The sequence below is a fragment of the Carassius carassius genome, chromosome 43 (assembly GCF_963082965.1).
Source record: "Carassius carassius chromosome 43, fCarCar2.1, whole genome shotgun sequence".
In the NCBI taxonomy this organism is placed as follows: domain Eukaryota; kingdom Metazoa; phylum Chordata; class Actinopteri; order Cypriniformes; family Cyprinidae; genus Carassius; species Carassius carassius.
In genome coordinates, this window is record NC_081797.1 from 1,066,007 (window position 1) to 1,079,933 (window position 13,927).

The following is a 13,927-nucleotide window of genomic DNA, read 5'->3' on the forward strand; positions in this document are numbered from 1 at the left end:
TGTTCATGTCCGTCTCTCTTCAGTCGCAAAGAAATCATTTTTTTTGAGGAAGAGTTTCCCGGACTTTTCTCCATATAATGGACTTCAATGGGGATCAACGGGTTGAAAGTCCAGAATGCAGTTTCAATGCAGCTTTAAAGGACCCCACAGTCTCCCAGATGAGGATTATCTAGCTAAACGATCAGTTACTTTCTTTTTTTTTTACTTTTGGGGAGTTATGGAGAAAAGTCTAGCTCTGAGATGTGAAGGAAGTCAAATGCCTTTTACAATAAAGGTAAAACAACATATCTGATGATTTTAAAGTTGGAGGAAAACATGAGATAGAGTTTTTAAATAAAGTACCAAGATGAGGAGCTAATCACGCATGACCTTCCCAACAGGATTGTAAAGATTGCATTGATAAGCTGCACTAAAACTGCATTTTTAACCTTGGTCTCCATTGAAGTCCACTATATGGAGAAAAATCCTGCAGATTTTTCCTCAAAAACTTACATTTCCTGACATTTCCATATGCATTTTTTTTTTTTTGTATTTGTCATCCTTTCCTATCAAAATGCATGCTACAGATGCAAAAATGCAGAAAATCCAATTTGGTCCGAAGTTTTTTTATGAAGGACGAAAGTTTCAGTCTGTAAACATGATTTGCACAACGTGAGGTTGTATTAATTTTTTAATGTGCAAAGATTTCGGACAATTATTTAGAAGTCAGTGTACAAAGACCTTTAATTTATTTGCGACTGAAGAAAGACAGACATGAACATCTTTGATGACATTTGGGTGAGTAAATTCTCAGGAAATCTTTATTCTGGAAGTGGACTTATCCTCTAAAGCACCAGGGCTTATTGTGTTTTGAGGGTTTTTGGGGTGACTTACACGTGTCCGAGCTCGTGAGCGATGGTGAAGGATGCACTCAGGCCGTTCTCCTCGCTGATGGAGCAGCTTCGGTACGGATCGCACATCGTCCCCAGCTCCGCCAGACCTTCATTAACACACACAGACAGAGAGAGAGCAGACATGTTCACAAGACTCTGAGCTCCAAGTGCAAGTCAAGTCTCAAGTCTTTAAAGTGGAGTCCAATTCACATCACAAATCTTTTTCTTTTTTTTTTGCAACAGTTCTTTCAGCTAGTTATTGAGGCTAAATCGATTTTGAAATAGCGATTTCAGAATATGATTGTCCTTTTATTATTTCTCAGACAAAATGCTGCACGTTTCTTTGTAAAATTGAGGTACTGTATGTCGACTAACAAAACTAAATTGTAATTTTAAAACAAACCACAATCAATCAAATGTGACCCTGGTCATCTGATCATCTGAGTTAATAAGTTTCCACTGATGTGTGGTTTGTTCGGAGGACAATATTTGTCTGAGATACAACTGTTTGAAAATCTAGAATCTGAGGGAGCCAAAAAAAATCTAAATATTGAGAAAATCATCTTTAAAATTGTCCAGATGAAGTTCTTAGCAATGCATATTACTAATCAGAAATTAAGTTTTGAGATATTCAACAGACAGAAACAGACAGCAGACAGGCTGGATGAAAATGCAGATTCACTCTCTGCCAGCAGGTGGCGCTTATGGAACAGCAGCTATAAAGTGCTTTAATAGCTATGCATTATACAGAGGCAAGATGAAAAAAAATCTAAAACAATCTAAACTTTTCTAAAACAGTAAGTTCCACTCAAATCACAAGTCTCTATTTATGCAACTTAAGTGCGACTCGATTCCAAGTCACAGACTCCAGTTTCCATCTCTGAGAGAGAGCATGACTTTATTATCCAATGCTTTTGGTGGTTTTTGGGCCCTAAACACCTGCTGGGGCCCGGCACAGGTGGCTGGTCCTATACGACACGCTGATGACAGTCAAATGAAGCACAGCTGACAGACTTTCTTCAGGGTCTGGTTCTGCGTCAAGATCCTGCTTCAGTCCATTCTGTCACAGTGTCTGGGTTGTGTTCCCTGGGTTTCCCCTAGGTGTCCTCAGTTCCCACGGTGTTTATCATATTATCACTTCCTGTCTCCTTATTTGGTCACCTTCCTCCTTGTTTAGTTAATTGATTGTTCCCCACCTGTCTCCTGTTTCCCCATTATCCTTTTGTGTATTTATACCTGGTCTGTCTGAGTCTTAGTCACGGAGTCCTTGTTGTATGTGAGATACAGTTCATGTCTATTGTTTATCCGTAGTCTTGATCTTGCCTTGTGTTTTGTCTGTTCATTGTTTATTTGATACTCTGGTTTTGACCCTGCCTGGACTGTTTACCCCTTTGGATTACCCCTCAATAAACCTCGTACCTGCATTTGGATCTCTCCCTTGTTTCTTGTATCACCGAATGTGACAGAAGGACTCCGTCAAAGCAAAGATCCAGCGGTATGTCTGCTTATGTCTCCTCCCCAGCCACAGAGTGGGAGAGGAACGGATTTGAGGGAACTCGCCTGGTGGTTTTCCGGGGGACCAGGGGAGGTCGCCGAGGAGGGAGTGGTCGAGAGGAGATTCAGCACGGCTCTCAACCATGGCCTCCCTTCGACCCGGGGCTCGTGTGGGATGGATCAGAGCCACCGTCTCACCATGGTGGACGGAGAGGGGAGAGGAAGCGCACGTCCGCCACGGTGGCGCCACTGCCCATGATTGCCGCGAGTCCAGCGCCACGGTGCAAAATGGCCGCCAGCTCAGCGCCAACGCCCAAGAAGGCCGCTGACTCATTCTTGGATTATTTTGCTACGCTGTCAAAGATCCTAGAGATTCCCAAGACGGTTCACGTCATGGCTGCTGAGCCAGCGCCTCAGCACAAGATGGCCGCCAGAGCCAAAGCACAAGATGGCCGCCAGCCAGCGCCACAGCACAAGATGGCCGCCAGCTTGGAGCCACAGCACAAGATGGCTGACTCAACGCCTGAGTCTCCAGACAAGGTGTCACCGACTCGCCATCATAGAGGGGCGGAGGAGGAGGAGACAGGCGTCTACCGTTCCTCAAAGCCCGGAGGACGTTCCCGAGGCGGTGCCCGATGCTGTTCTGGATGCCGAGGCGGTGCCCGATGCCGAGGCGGTGCCCGATGCCGAGGCATTGCCCGATGCCGAGGCGGTGCCACGATGCGGTGCCCGATGCTGTTCCGGAGGCCAAGGCGGTGCCCGATGCTGTTCCGGAGGCCAAGGCGGTGCCCGATGCTGTTCCGGAGGCCTAGGCGGTGCCCAATGCCGAGGCGGTGCCCGATGCTGTTCCCAAGGCCGAGGCGTGCCCGATGCCGTTCCGGAGGCCGAGGTGGTGCCCGATGCCGAGGCAGTGCCCGATGCTGTTCCGGAGGCTGAGGTGGTGTCCGATGCCGAGGCGGTGTCCGTTGCCGTTCTGGAGGCCGAGGCGGTGCCCGAGGCTGTTCCAGATGCGGTGCCCGAGGCCGCTCCCGATGCGGTGCCCGAGGCCGCTCCCGAGGCCGTTACCGAGGCAGTGCCCGAGGCCGTTCCAGAGGCGGTGCCTGAAGCCAAGGCAATTCACGTCTCCACAGGCAGTCTTAAGTCAAGTCAGGTGCCCATTGACTTTCCAGAGTTGAGTCAGTTCCCGGTTGACCCTCCAGAGTCGAGTCAGGTGTTCATGGACCTTCCTGAGTCAGGGTTAGTCACCGTCGACCATCTAGAGTCAGGGCTAGTTCCAGTTGACCCTCCAGAGTCGAGTCAGGTTCCAGTTGACCCTCCAGAGTCGAGTCAGGTTCCAGTTGACCCTCCAGAGTCGAGTCAGGTTCCAGTTGACCCTCCAGAGTCGAGTCAGGTTCCAGTTGACCCTCCAGAGTAGAGTCAGGTTCCAGTTGACCCTCCAGAGTCGAGTCAGGTTTCAGTGGACCCTCCAGAGTCGAGTCAGATGTTTGTGGACCCTCCGGAGTCAGGGTTAGTTACCGTTGACCCTCTAGAGTTAGGGCTAGCTCCTGTTGATCATCCAGAATCGAGTCATGTTCCAGTTGTCCCTCTTGAATCGAGTCGTGTTCCTGTTGACCCTCCAGAGTCGAGTCAAGTTCCTGTTGACCTTCCAGAGTCGAGTCAGGTGACTGTTGAATTTTCAGAGTTGAGTGAGGTTCCGGTTGACCTCCCAGAGGCTAGTCAGGTGACTGTTGAATTTTCAGAGTTGAGTGAGGTTCCGGTTGACCTTCCAGAGGCTAGTCAGGTGCTTGTGGACCCTCCAGAGTCAGGGCTAGTCACCGATGACCTTCCAGAGTCAGGGCTAGTCACCGATGACCTTCCAGAGTCAGGGCTAGTCACTGATGACCTTCCAGAGTCAGGACTAGTCACCGATGACCTTCCAGATTTAGGGCCAGTCACCGATGACCGTCCAGAGTCAGGGCCAGTCACCGATGACCTTCCAGAGCCAGGGCTAGGTACCATGGACTTTCCAGAGACAAGGCTAGTCATCGTGGACCTTTCAGAGTCAGGTCAAGTCACTGGGTGGCCTCTGCTCCGCCCTGGGGGGCTTCCGCTCTGACCACGCGGACGTGGTGGCCCTCTGCTCCGCCCTGGGGGGCTTCCGCTCTGACCACGCGGACGTGGTGGTCTTCTGCTCCGCCCTGGGGGGCTTCCGCTCTGACCACACGGACGTGGTGGTCTTCTGCTCCGCCCTGGGGGCTTCCGCTCTGACCACACAGACGTGGTGGTCTTCTGCTCCGCCCTGGGGGGGCGCTTGCCCTGACTACACGGTTGTGGTGGTCTTCCGCTCCGCCCTGGAGGACTCTGGCCTTGACCACAAGGGTGTGGTGGTCTTCTGCTCCGCCCTGGGGGGCGCTTGCCCTGACTACACGGTTGTGGTGGTCTTCCGCTCCGCCCTGGGGGACTCTGGCATCGACCACGAGGACGTGGTGGTCCTCTGCTCCGCCCTGGGGGGCTTCCGCTCTGACCACGCGGACGTGGTGGTCCTCTGCTCCGCCCTGGGGGGCTTCCGCTCTGACCACACGGACGTGGTGGTCTTCTGCTCCGCCCTGGGGGGCTTCCGCTCTGACCACACGGACATGGTGGTCTTCTGCTCCGCCCTGGGGGGCGCTTGCCCTGACTACACGGTTGTGGTGGTCTTCCGCTCCGCCCTGGAGGACTCTGGCCTTGACCACAAGGGTGTGGTGGTCTCTGCTCCGCCCTGGGGGGCTTCATGTTGTTTTTTCCTTTTGTTTTTGTGTTAATGTCTGTCCCAGTTCCTTTCTGTTAGTCTGGCCCTCCGTCCCTCCCCCTGAACCTCCTCCGGTCCTCCTCCCTCCGGGTCTTTCTGTGTTGTGTTTACATTCTGGTGCCTGTTCCCCATGTTTTTCTTTTCTGGCCCTCCGTCCCTCCCCCTGAGCCTCCACCTGTCTGCCTCCCTCCTGGTCTCTGTTTTGTGTCTGTCTTGGAGCGTCTGGGAGCCGCTCCGTAGAAGGGGGGTACTGTCACAGTGTCTGGGTTGTGTTCCCTGGGTTTCCACTAGGTGTCCTCAGTTCCCACGGTGTTTATCATATTACCACTTCCTGTCTCCTTATTTGGTCACCTTCCTCCTTGTTTAGTTAATTGATTGTTCCCCACCTGTCTCCTGTTTCCCCATTATCCTTTTGTGTATTTATACCTGGTCTGTCTGAGTCTTAGTCACGGAGTCCTTGTTGTATGTGAGATACAGTTCATGTCTATTGTTTATCCGTAGTCTTGATCTTGCCTTGTGTTTTGTCTGTTCATTGTTTATTTGATACTCTGGTTTTGACCCTGCCTGGACTGTTTACCCCTTTGGATTACCCCTCAATAAACCTCGTACCTGCATTTGGATCTCTCCCTTGTTTCTTGTATCACCGAACGTGACACATTCAATGACCCCACACACATTTTTTTTTTGTGGTTTAATTACTAAAAATGAATGAAAAAATTTAATGGAAGAAAAACAGTGTATTCAAAAACGGGTATTGCATTTTGAAACTTTTATTTTTCAAGAAATTTTAAAAAAGAGAAAAAATATTTAAAAAACTACTAACTAAATAGTATTCTAAAAACAAAACACGGATCAAATGTATTACTTAATTTAACCTGTAAGCAGCAATAAGCATTTTTGAAACAAACTACAAGAGTGTATGCATGAATGCTTTATACAGCAAGAAAAACCAAACATCTGGCAATTTGATCAAATAAAAAATATTATTAAAATTACTGATTAATTTTGAAAGTAAACAGTAAAATAAATAGATGTTTCACATTTTCCAACCTTTTTGTAAAACTAATAATAATAAAATAAACATTTGGCAGTATGATTAAATAATGAGTCAAAAAGTATAAAAATATATAAAATATTGATTAATTTGGAAAAAATAAATATAATAGAAGATTTCATATTCACTAAAGTTTTGTGAAAAATATTAACAATAATAATAATAAAAACAACAACAATAATACATTAAAAATAATCATACTTTGGGAGTTGTTTCAAATAAAAAGTCAAAAAAGTTATTTAAAATTTAAATATGAAACTATGCAGCAACAAGTACTACTGTACATGACCACACTAATGTTCAATTCAGCAAAAAATTAAAGTTGCAATGTGGGATACAGTCTGTCATCCAGCTGCATTATAATAAAGGACAGTAGTGTGCAATCTCACCTAACGTGTCACACTTGTCCTTTGCTCGGCAGATGTCCTCCCTGAGAAACAAACACATCCCATAAGAATGTCACGCTCAAGCTCAAACAGAAGCACACTGTAGAAGGCAGAGGTCATGAGGTCAAAGGTCAAGCTCAGGTCACCTGGTGATGAGCAGCGCCGTGTCATGATGACCCGGGTGACTGTCGTCCAAAACGTTGTGGCTCTGCTGCCACGTGCAGAAGTTATGAAGCGTCGCAGTGGCGTAGAAGTTTATATTTGGCCCTTCCTGAGGAAAACACAAACCCATTATTACAGAGGAATAACGGATGCGCTCTCAGGTCTCACGACACGTCATGCATCATTTCAACAAAGTTTAGAATGAGTTCTAGTCATCATGTGATGTGGAGGAGCTCAGAGTGTTCGATGAGAAATGACTGAGATCTTCTCAGTATCCCATCATCTTCAAACATCAATTTTTATTTAATTCTGAATGAAGAAAACTGTTATTTTGATGTTCAACTGTTCAATTCTTTCTGCATTTTTGACAGTTTGATGATGAGAGTCAAAAAAGAGAAAACAAACCATTTATAAATTACCAAATTTAAAGAATCAAGAACAAAATACATAAACATTTTTTTTTTTTTTTGGTGTCAAAATAGTCAAAACACTCAAAACCTGAATATTTAACGGTGTCAATTGAGCAAAAAATAAATAAATGAATTAAAACTCGAAAATGTAGTTATTTTAGAAAATATCTGAAAAAAATACAAAATAAAAATAATTTTTATTTTATTTCAGTTAACATTTTATTTTGAGTAACGAAAACATGTGTTTCTTCATGGTTTTAGTTTTAGTTACCTATAATAACTCTGATATTGAGTCAAGAAAAAAAAATCAAAATCAAGAAAAAAAAAAAAAAAAACTAATTATGTGAAACATTATGCAGTATACCAAACGCATAATAAGTTGTTTAATTATTTAAAGGTGTTTAATTCAAATAAATAGTAAAATTGCACTTTCAAAACGATTATTGTGTAAAAATGTCTCATAAAAAAAAGTAAAACATGAAAACTGCATTTATTTTTTTTAATTCATTAAATGTATTCATAATTTCCATTTTGAATATGAAACACTATGCAGTAATAAGCATTACCAACATGAAGTCCACGGTACGATATTTATTGCTGTATTAAAAAAACATTTTTTTTTACATTTTAAAGGTAAATTATTCTATCTAATGCAGTTTGAGAGTTCAAAATAAGAGCTTCTTCCCATGCTTCCCAAGAAAAGTTAAGTCAGAAAAATGTGAATTGACTTGTAGCTGAACTTTAAAGAGGACTCAACACTGTACCAAAGCATCATGACCAAAACACAACTTTCGTTTCATATCGAGACAGTTTTGTTATGGTGATATTGATACCTGTTCATTGTGTATGACGATGAGTTTGACGATCATGATGTTGATAAGGTTTCCTACACTGGGGTCTCTGTAGATCGCAGCCACCTGCAAGCACAGACAACACAGACACTGGTCAGTCCAAAATACCCACAAACCACTGCGCTGCCAAATATACTGAGAAACCAGTCACGTTTGAGGGTTCATCCTGCTCTGGATCTCCTAAACCAGTTTAAACACAGCAGGCCTTCAGATTCGAGGTATGATCTGCTCATCCATTAACTGAACGTTTAGAAGAAGCCAAAGGGAAAACCTCAGACAGACACACTAATGCAGCCTTCTGATTGGCTGAGAGAACCTCACCGCTATGACATCATCAGCAAACCAAAAACCCAATCAGATCACATGATCAGACCGGACTGACCTGTGTCAAACTAAAAACATTCAAATTTTTATATTTTAGCTTATATTTCTAGATATTGTTTGATTCAACTTGAAGAACTAAAACAACTATAATAAACTTGAAATAAAAATTAATAAAAACTATATAAAACATATTAAAAAAAACTAGGAAAACTAATGTAAATAAATAGTTATTTTGCATTTAAATTTTTACTTTTTTTGTAAAATTACTGGCAGGCAGATCAATGTCAAAAACTAGAAAACAATTATTTAAAAAGAAGAAGTTGTCTTATTATTATTATTAAGTAGGCAAAATAAAATATAAAATAAAATCAAAACTATATATAAAACTATAACATATTAAAAAAAATGAAAAAAATTGAAAATGAATTGATGTTTAATTTAGGAAGAAAACAAATTGAAATAAATAGTTATGTTGCATTTTTATTTTTAATTATTATTATGTTTTTTTTGTAAAAATATCAAATGATGAGCCAAAAAGTTGAAAATAATTGTTTAAACAAACAAAAAAAAACTGTTGTCACATGATGATTATATGTTTAACTAGGCAAAAAAAAAAAATAATAATAATAATAAAAAATTAAAACTAACAAAAACTAATTAACTAACTGTTTTTTTTTTGTTTTGTTTTGTTTTGTTACTGGCAGTCAGATCAAATAAAGAGTCAAAAAGTAAAAGAAAAATTATAATATATATATATATATATTTTTTTTTTATTTTTTTATTTGTCATATGATCTTTATGACTAGATGTTTAATTATGCAAAAAATAAAATAAAATAAAATAAAACATAGAATTTGGCCTGAATCTTTAGTGTGAATGTTACTTTCTCTTATTCTGAATTATAAAAAAGTACCATAAAGTACCATGTTATTTTCCTAAGCACCAAATATGGTAATCATACAGTAATAAAGCACATATCAAGCATCATTATGAAGATATTTCTGAAGGCAGCTGCATCATTAAGTGCAAATATTGTCCATCTGTTATTTTATTTAAATATTCTGGATTCAAAGCCAAAACTGGCTCATGAGCTCAAAATCTACTGAGCGGAGCAGAGCGGGTGGTCAATGATGCTTCATATCAACACATGGCCTTGTGGGTAACAGTCCAGCCTATTAGAGAGTATCTCACCATCACACACACACGAGGGATGGAATCAGTTACTGAAGAAGCACTGAAACCATTAACTGAGTGGACGAGAGAGAGGAGGATGAAGGGTTAATCACTTACTACTGACATGATTGTGAGGATGTAGTGCTCCAGGTTGAGTCCGTGATGTCGCACCATCTTAGCGTCAGCCGTCACCATCAGCTCCACGAACCGCGGATACGACAGAAAGCGCTTCCGGCGGGAATGAGAGCCGTCTTCAGGACGCATCGTTTCCTGTATCGACATCACTTCCTCTTCCAGAGTTCTGTTGCCGTGGAGACTGATGTGATGGACGGGACGATCTGTGCGAGAAGAAACAGAGCTTGATCAACACTTTTACTGCAACACAGCAAAAATGACTTTAATCATGTTCATTATTTTGCAATAATAATAAAGTTGCATTTAAAATGCTTTTCAAATGTAGATATTTAACAGTGTTATTATTGAAGAACATTATAAATGTTACAATATAATAACTATCTTCAAATGTTTGGAGGGTAAAATGAACAGATCATGATGAGAGAGCTCTGAACAAACTCCAGCAAATGAAGATGAGAAGAGATTGAGACACAAGACTTTACGAGGCCATCTGTGAGTGAGTTTATTCACACACACACACACACACACACACACACACACTAGTGTAAACCAGCCTTCGACAGCAGCGGGTCAGTCATGATGCTGTTTGCTGACCTCTAACACAAGTCTGCATGTTTGTTGGCCATCTAAACATCAGTAAATCAGCAGAAAGAGGCTTTATATGAGCTGGACCTGAGCTCCAGTTCAAGTCAACACAACACATTAAAACTCATACTCTAGATATGCAGACTTGTTGCAACAAAAAAAAAAAAAATTCTTCATGGAACATGATTTTTGGCATAAAAGAGAAATGTATAATTGTGACCCATACGATGTATTGTTGTCTATTGCTACCTGAGCTACTTCTGACTGCGTTAGTGCTGCAGGGACACATATAACACTGGTGCTCACTCAAACTAATGAGAGCGCTGGACTCCGATGATCAGAAGACTGTATCAGGAGATCTGAGACCTGTATGTCGTGCGACAGTCGCTGCAGATAAAGCTGCTGTTTGTTCTGTCTTAGAGAAGCACAAAACACCCTCATGGTTCACCAGCACATCACACACACAGAGAAATCACACATTGTGTGCACCCTGCTGCAGAACAATCAGTGCAGATGCTCGCTGTATGCTTTCAGACTTGATCAAGCAGTTCAATGCTTAGACAGTGATACATATTTCAAAATGTAGACTTCGTTATGCTTCTCATCATTCAGATCAGCAACAAGAGTTTACAAGAGCTCCACAGTTTAACACAGGCAACCTCTTCAAGTTATTCTTTTTGCAGTTGATATTCTTTTAAAAATTGTATTCACTATTAATATGTTTAATCTAAAAAAACACTTCCTTTCACAACAAAAGCCAACAGCACCAACTAATGTTCAATATTACTAATTCAACTGATTGGATGAGACACATTTGAAGCTGTAAAAGTGACAAACTGCACCAAACAGTCTTTAATAACAAGCTGTGCCTCTTTTTAACTCGTTTAGTTCACATTGGGTCTCATCCCTCTCATGTTTAAATGGCAAAGCTCGCAGATAAACATACAGTAGTAATATATAACATTGTCTCTTCGCACAATATTCTCCAAATCTTCTAATAGCACATGTTCAGTAAGAGGCTTTACAGACTCATCTCCAACTGCATGTCAAAGCACAGAGACAATTAGCAAACTACACAAAGTGTTTTCCCCAGAACACCCCAGAGATCCAGTTAATCTGCCGGAGCAATGCTCAGCACAAAACAACAGAGCTCTGCTGGCAGCACACTCAGACTCTGCAGATCGAGTCCAGACGCCAGTAGTAAGACTGTGTGTGTGTGTGTGTCTCTCAGGCGCTCTGCATCAGCTCAAGAAACAGGTGCATGAGTGTACAAGTGATCACACACACACACACACACACACCTGTGCACGTCATCACAATATGATTAGATGATTCATGAGACAAATCACACGTGATATTTACTCTTTAATATCTCAGTACAATTTATGCTAAAATGCACCTAGATTAAAAAAAGTTTTTTAAGAAATTTAAAAAGAAATTTATTTTTTTTAAGTTTACTTACAGCTTTAGTCATTTTGTTGTGTTTTTGTCATTTAAAATAGTTTTATATGTGCTTATAGTTTTTTTTTATATTTTTTATTTCAGTTTTAGTTTTTAGCACTTTAAGCTAAACCAAAAATAAAAATAAAATGAGAAACAATTTTAGGTTTTTTCCTCATCAGCTGTACCATTTTTATTGTATAACTTTAGTGATTTTAGTATTACTTAGGCTACTATTTATTTTTCTATTTTTAAAATTCACAGTAATCATTTTAATTTAATTTATTTATCTAATTTTAAGTATTAACAAATTTTTAATGTGCTTTTGTAATTTTTATTTCATTTTATTATTATTATATATATATTTATTTTTTTATTTTTTTTATTTTTTGTGATGCATTTTTTGTTTTAGTTTTAGTAATTTTACTAGCCTACTTGAACTTATTTTATTCCAGTTAGTTGCAAATGCAATGTTTCTAAAATAAATAAATAAATAAATAAATAAAGTGATGCATCTAATATTTACTATTTATTGTATTTCAATTAACAACATTTCTAATAGTTAACGATAACAACACTACTCTACACTCTTACTGGATGACAGTTCATAGCTTGGTCTGTTATTATCTCCCCTGAGATATTTTAAGAGACACATCCAGGACAAAGTCGATCCTAAACCCAGCCGAGATCTGAATGAACGAGCAGCAGCGATCAGTGTCTGAGAGCCAGGTGTTGAGCAGCAGACGATCGAGTGACTCATTAGTCCGGCCGTGACATGTAAAACACCCTGCAATCCAGCACACGCTTAGATCTCTGCATCGCTAATCGCTCGCACTTAACAACGGCACGCTTATTTAAACATGATCTCATGAGTTCTGTCTACATTACAGCTGTTTCTTCAGTCACTGACGCTCACAGTCATCAATCCACAATACTGAGCATTACAGTTCAGTCCTGCTAATCTAGACACCTGAGCAAGGAATAAAAACACACCTAGCAACGACCCAGAAACACCGTAACGTAACAATGAGCAAAACACAAGCACCCTGGACCACAAAAACGGTCATAAGGGTACATTTGTTGAAATTGAGATTAATACATAATCTGAAAGCTGAATAAATCATCTCTCCATTGATGTGTGGTTTGTTCGGAGGACACCATTTGTCTGAGATACAACTATTAGAAAATCTGAGGGAGCAAAAATATCTAAATATTGAGAAAATCATCTTTAAAGTTGTTCAAATGAAGCTCTTAGCAATGCATATTACTAGTCAAAAAATAAGATTTGATGTATTTACGGTAGGAGATTGACCCTATATCTTCATGGAACATGATCTTTACTTAATATCCTAATTATTTTTTGCATAAATTAAAAATGTTGACCCATACAATGCTATTGCTATGAACATACCAGTGCTACTCATGACTGCTTTTGCTCCAGTCACATATTATATTTGTACTCTTTATGCAGTCTTGATGAGTTTAATAGTCACAACTGCAGCAGATTCCTGTCATTGAGAGCGTTCGGTATCTGAACATCAGACTGTTATCAGATTGAACCGAAGGCAAGGACACTTTCAGTCGAGCTTTTTCATCCTCAGCAGCTCTTTGATGCATGACCCAGATCCAGCATCACATCTGCACAATAGATGCGGACGCTCCTTTAAGATTTCACCCAAAAAGCAATGTCTACTCACTCTAATGAGCTCCAAAATAAACTATTCCATAAGAATAAGAATAATTCATGCTGCACCTTACAACATCTCTTGTCAAATGATAAAATTATTTAATATTATTGAATAATATTTACAGAGAAACTAATCATAATCACACAAATGTAAATTTAAATAAATAAATAGAGCACAAAAATATATATAATTGAGAATAGCAAAATACTAAATAAATAATAAATACAAATAAACAGTAAATAAACAATATACAATAAACAATAAAAAATAAAAAAGTCAGAAAAAAATAATGAATAATAATAAATGATAAACTAAATTAAAATTAAAATTAAAATATAACATGAAAATGCATAGTAAATAAAATAAATAATCCATAATAAAAAAATGTAAACAAATACTAAATGATATAAAATGTTTTTAAATAAAAATTGTTTAGTTTTTAATATTTAAAAAATATACATACATTAATACTAAATTGTAAAATAAGTCTAAATCATATTAATTTGAATTGCAATGGGGCATTTTTCACCGTCACCTTGAATTTCGGGTGGAATTTTGTTCATTTTAGTGGCATTTTTGCCTCAAA

At 40.1% G+C, this 13,927-nt stretch overlaps 1 protein-coding gene across 2 annotated transcripts in view; it reads right to left on the reverse strand.

The window, feature by feature from the left end:
- The window catches only part of LOC132124708 (A disintegrin and metalloproteinase with thrombospondin motifs 20), a 106,741-nt gene that overhangs the window by 80,487 nt on the left and 12,327 nt on the right, over positions 1–13,927 (reverse strand). The window contains exons 4-8 of one of the 2 annotated variants that reach the window (XM_059535851.1): positions 9,611–9,831; positions 7,979–8,062; positions 6,720–6,844; positions 6,577–6,617; positions 874–979 (exon numbers count right to left, since the gene is read on the reverse strand). In XM_059535851.1, the coding sequence (XP_059391834.1) occupies positions 874–979; positions 6,577–6,617; positions 6,720–6,844; positions 7,979–8,062; positions 9,611–9,831 (577 nt within the window). Of the gene's footprint in view, positions 1–873; positions 980–6,576; positions 6,618–6,719; positions 6,845–7,978; positions 8,063–9,610; positions 9,832–13,927 lie in introns of those variants that run through there. The other variant, XM_059535852.1, reaches the window with a different exon arrangement.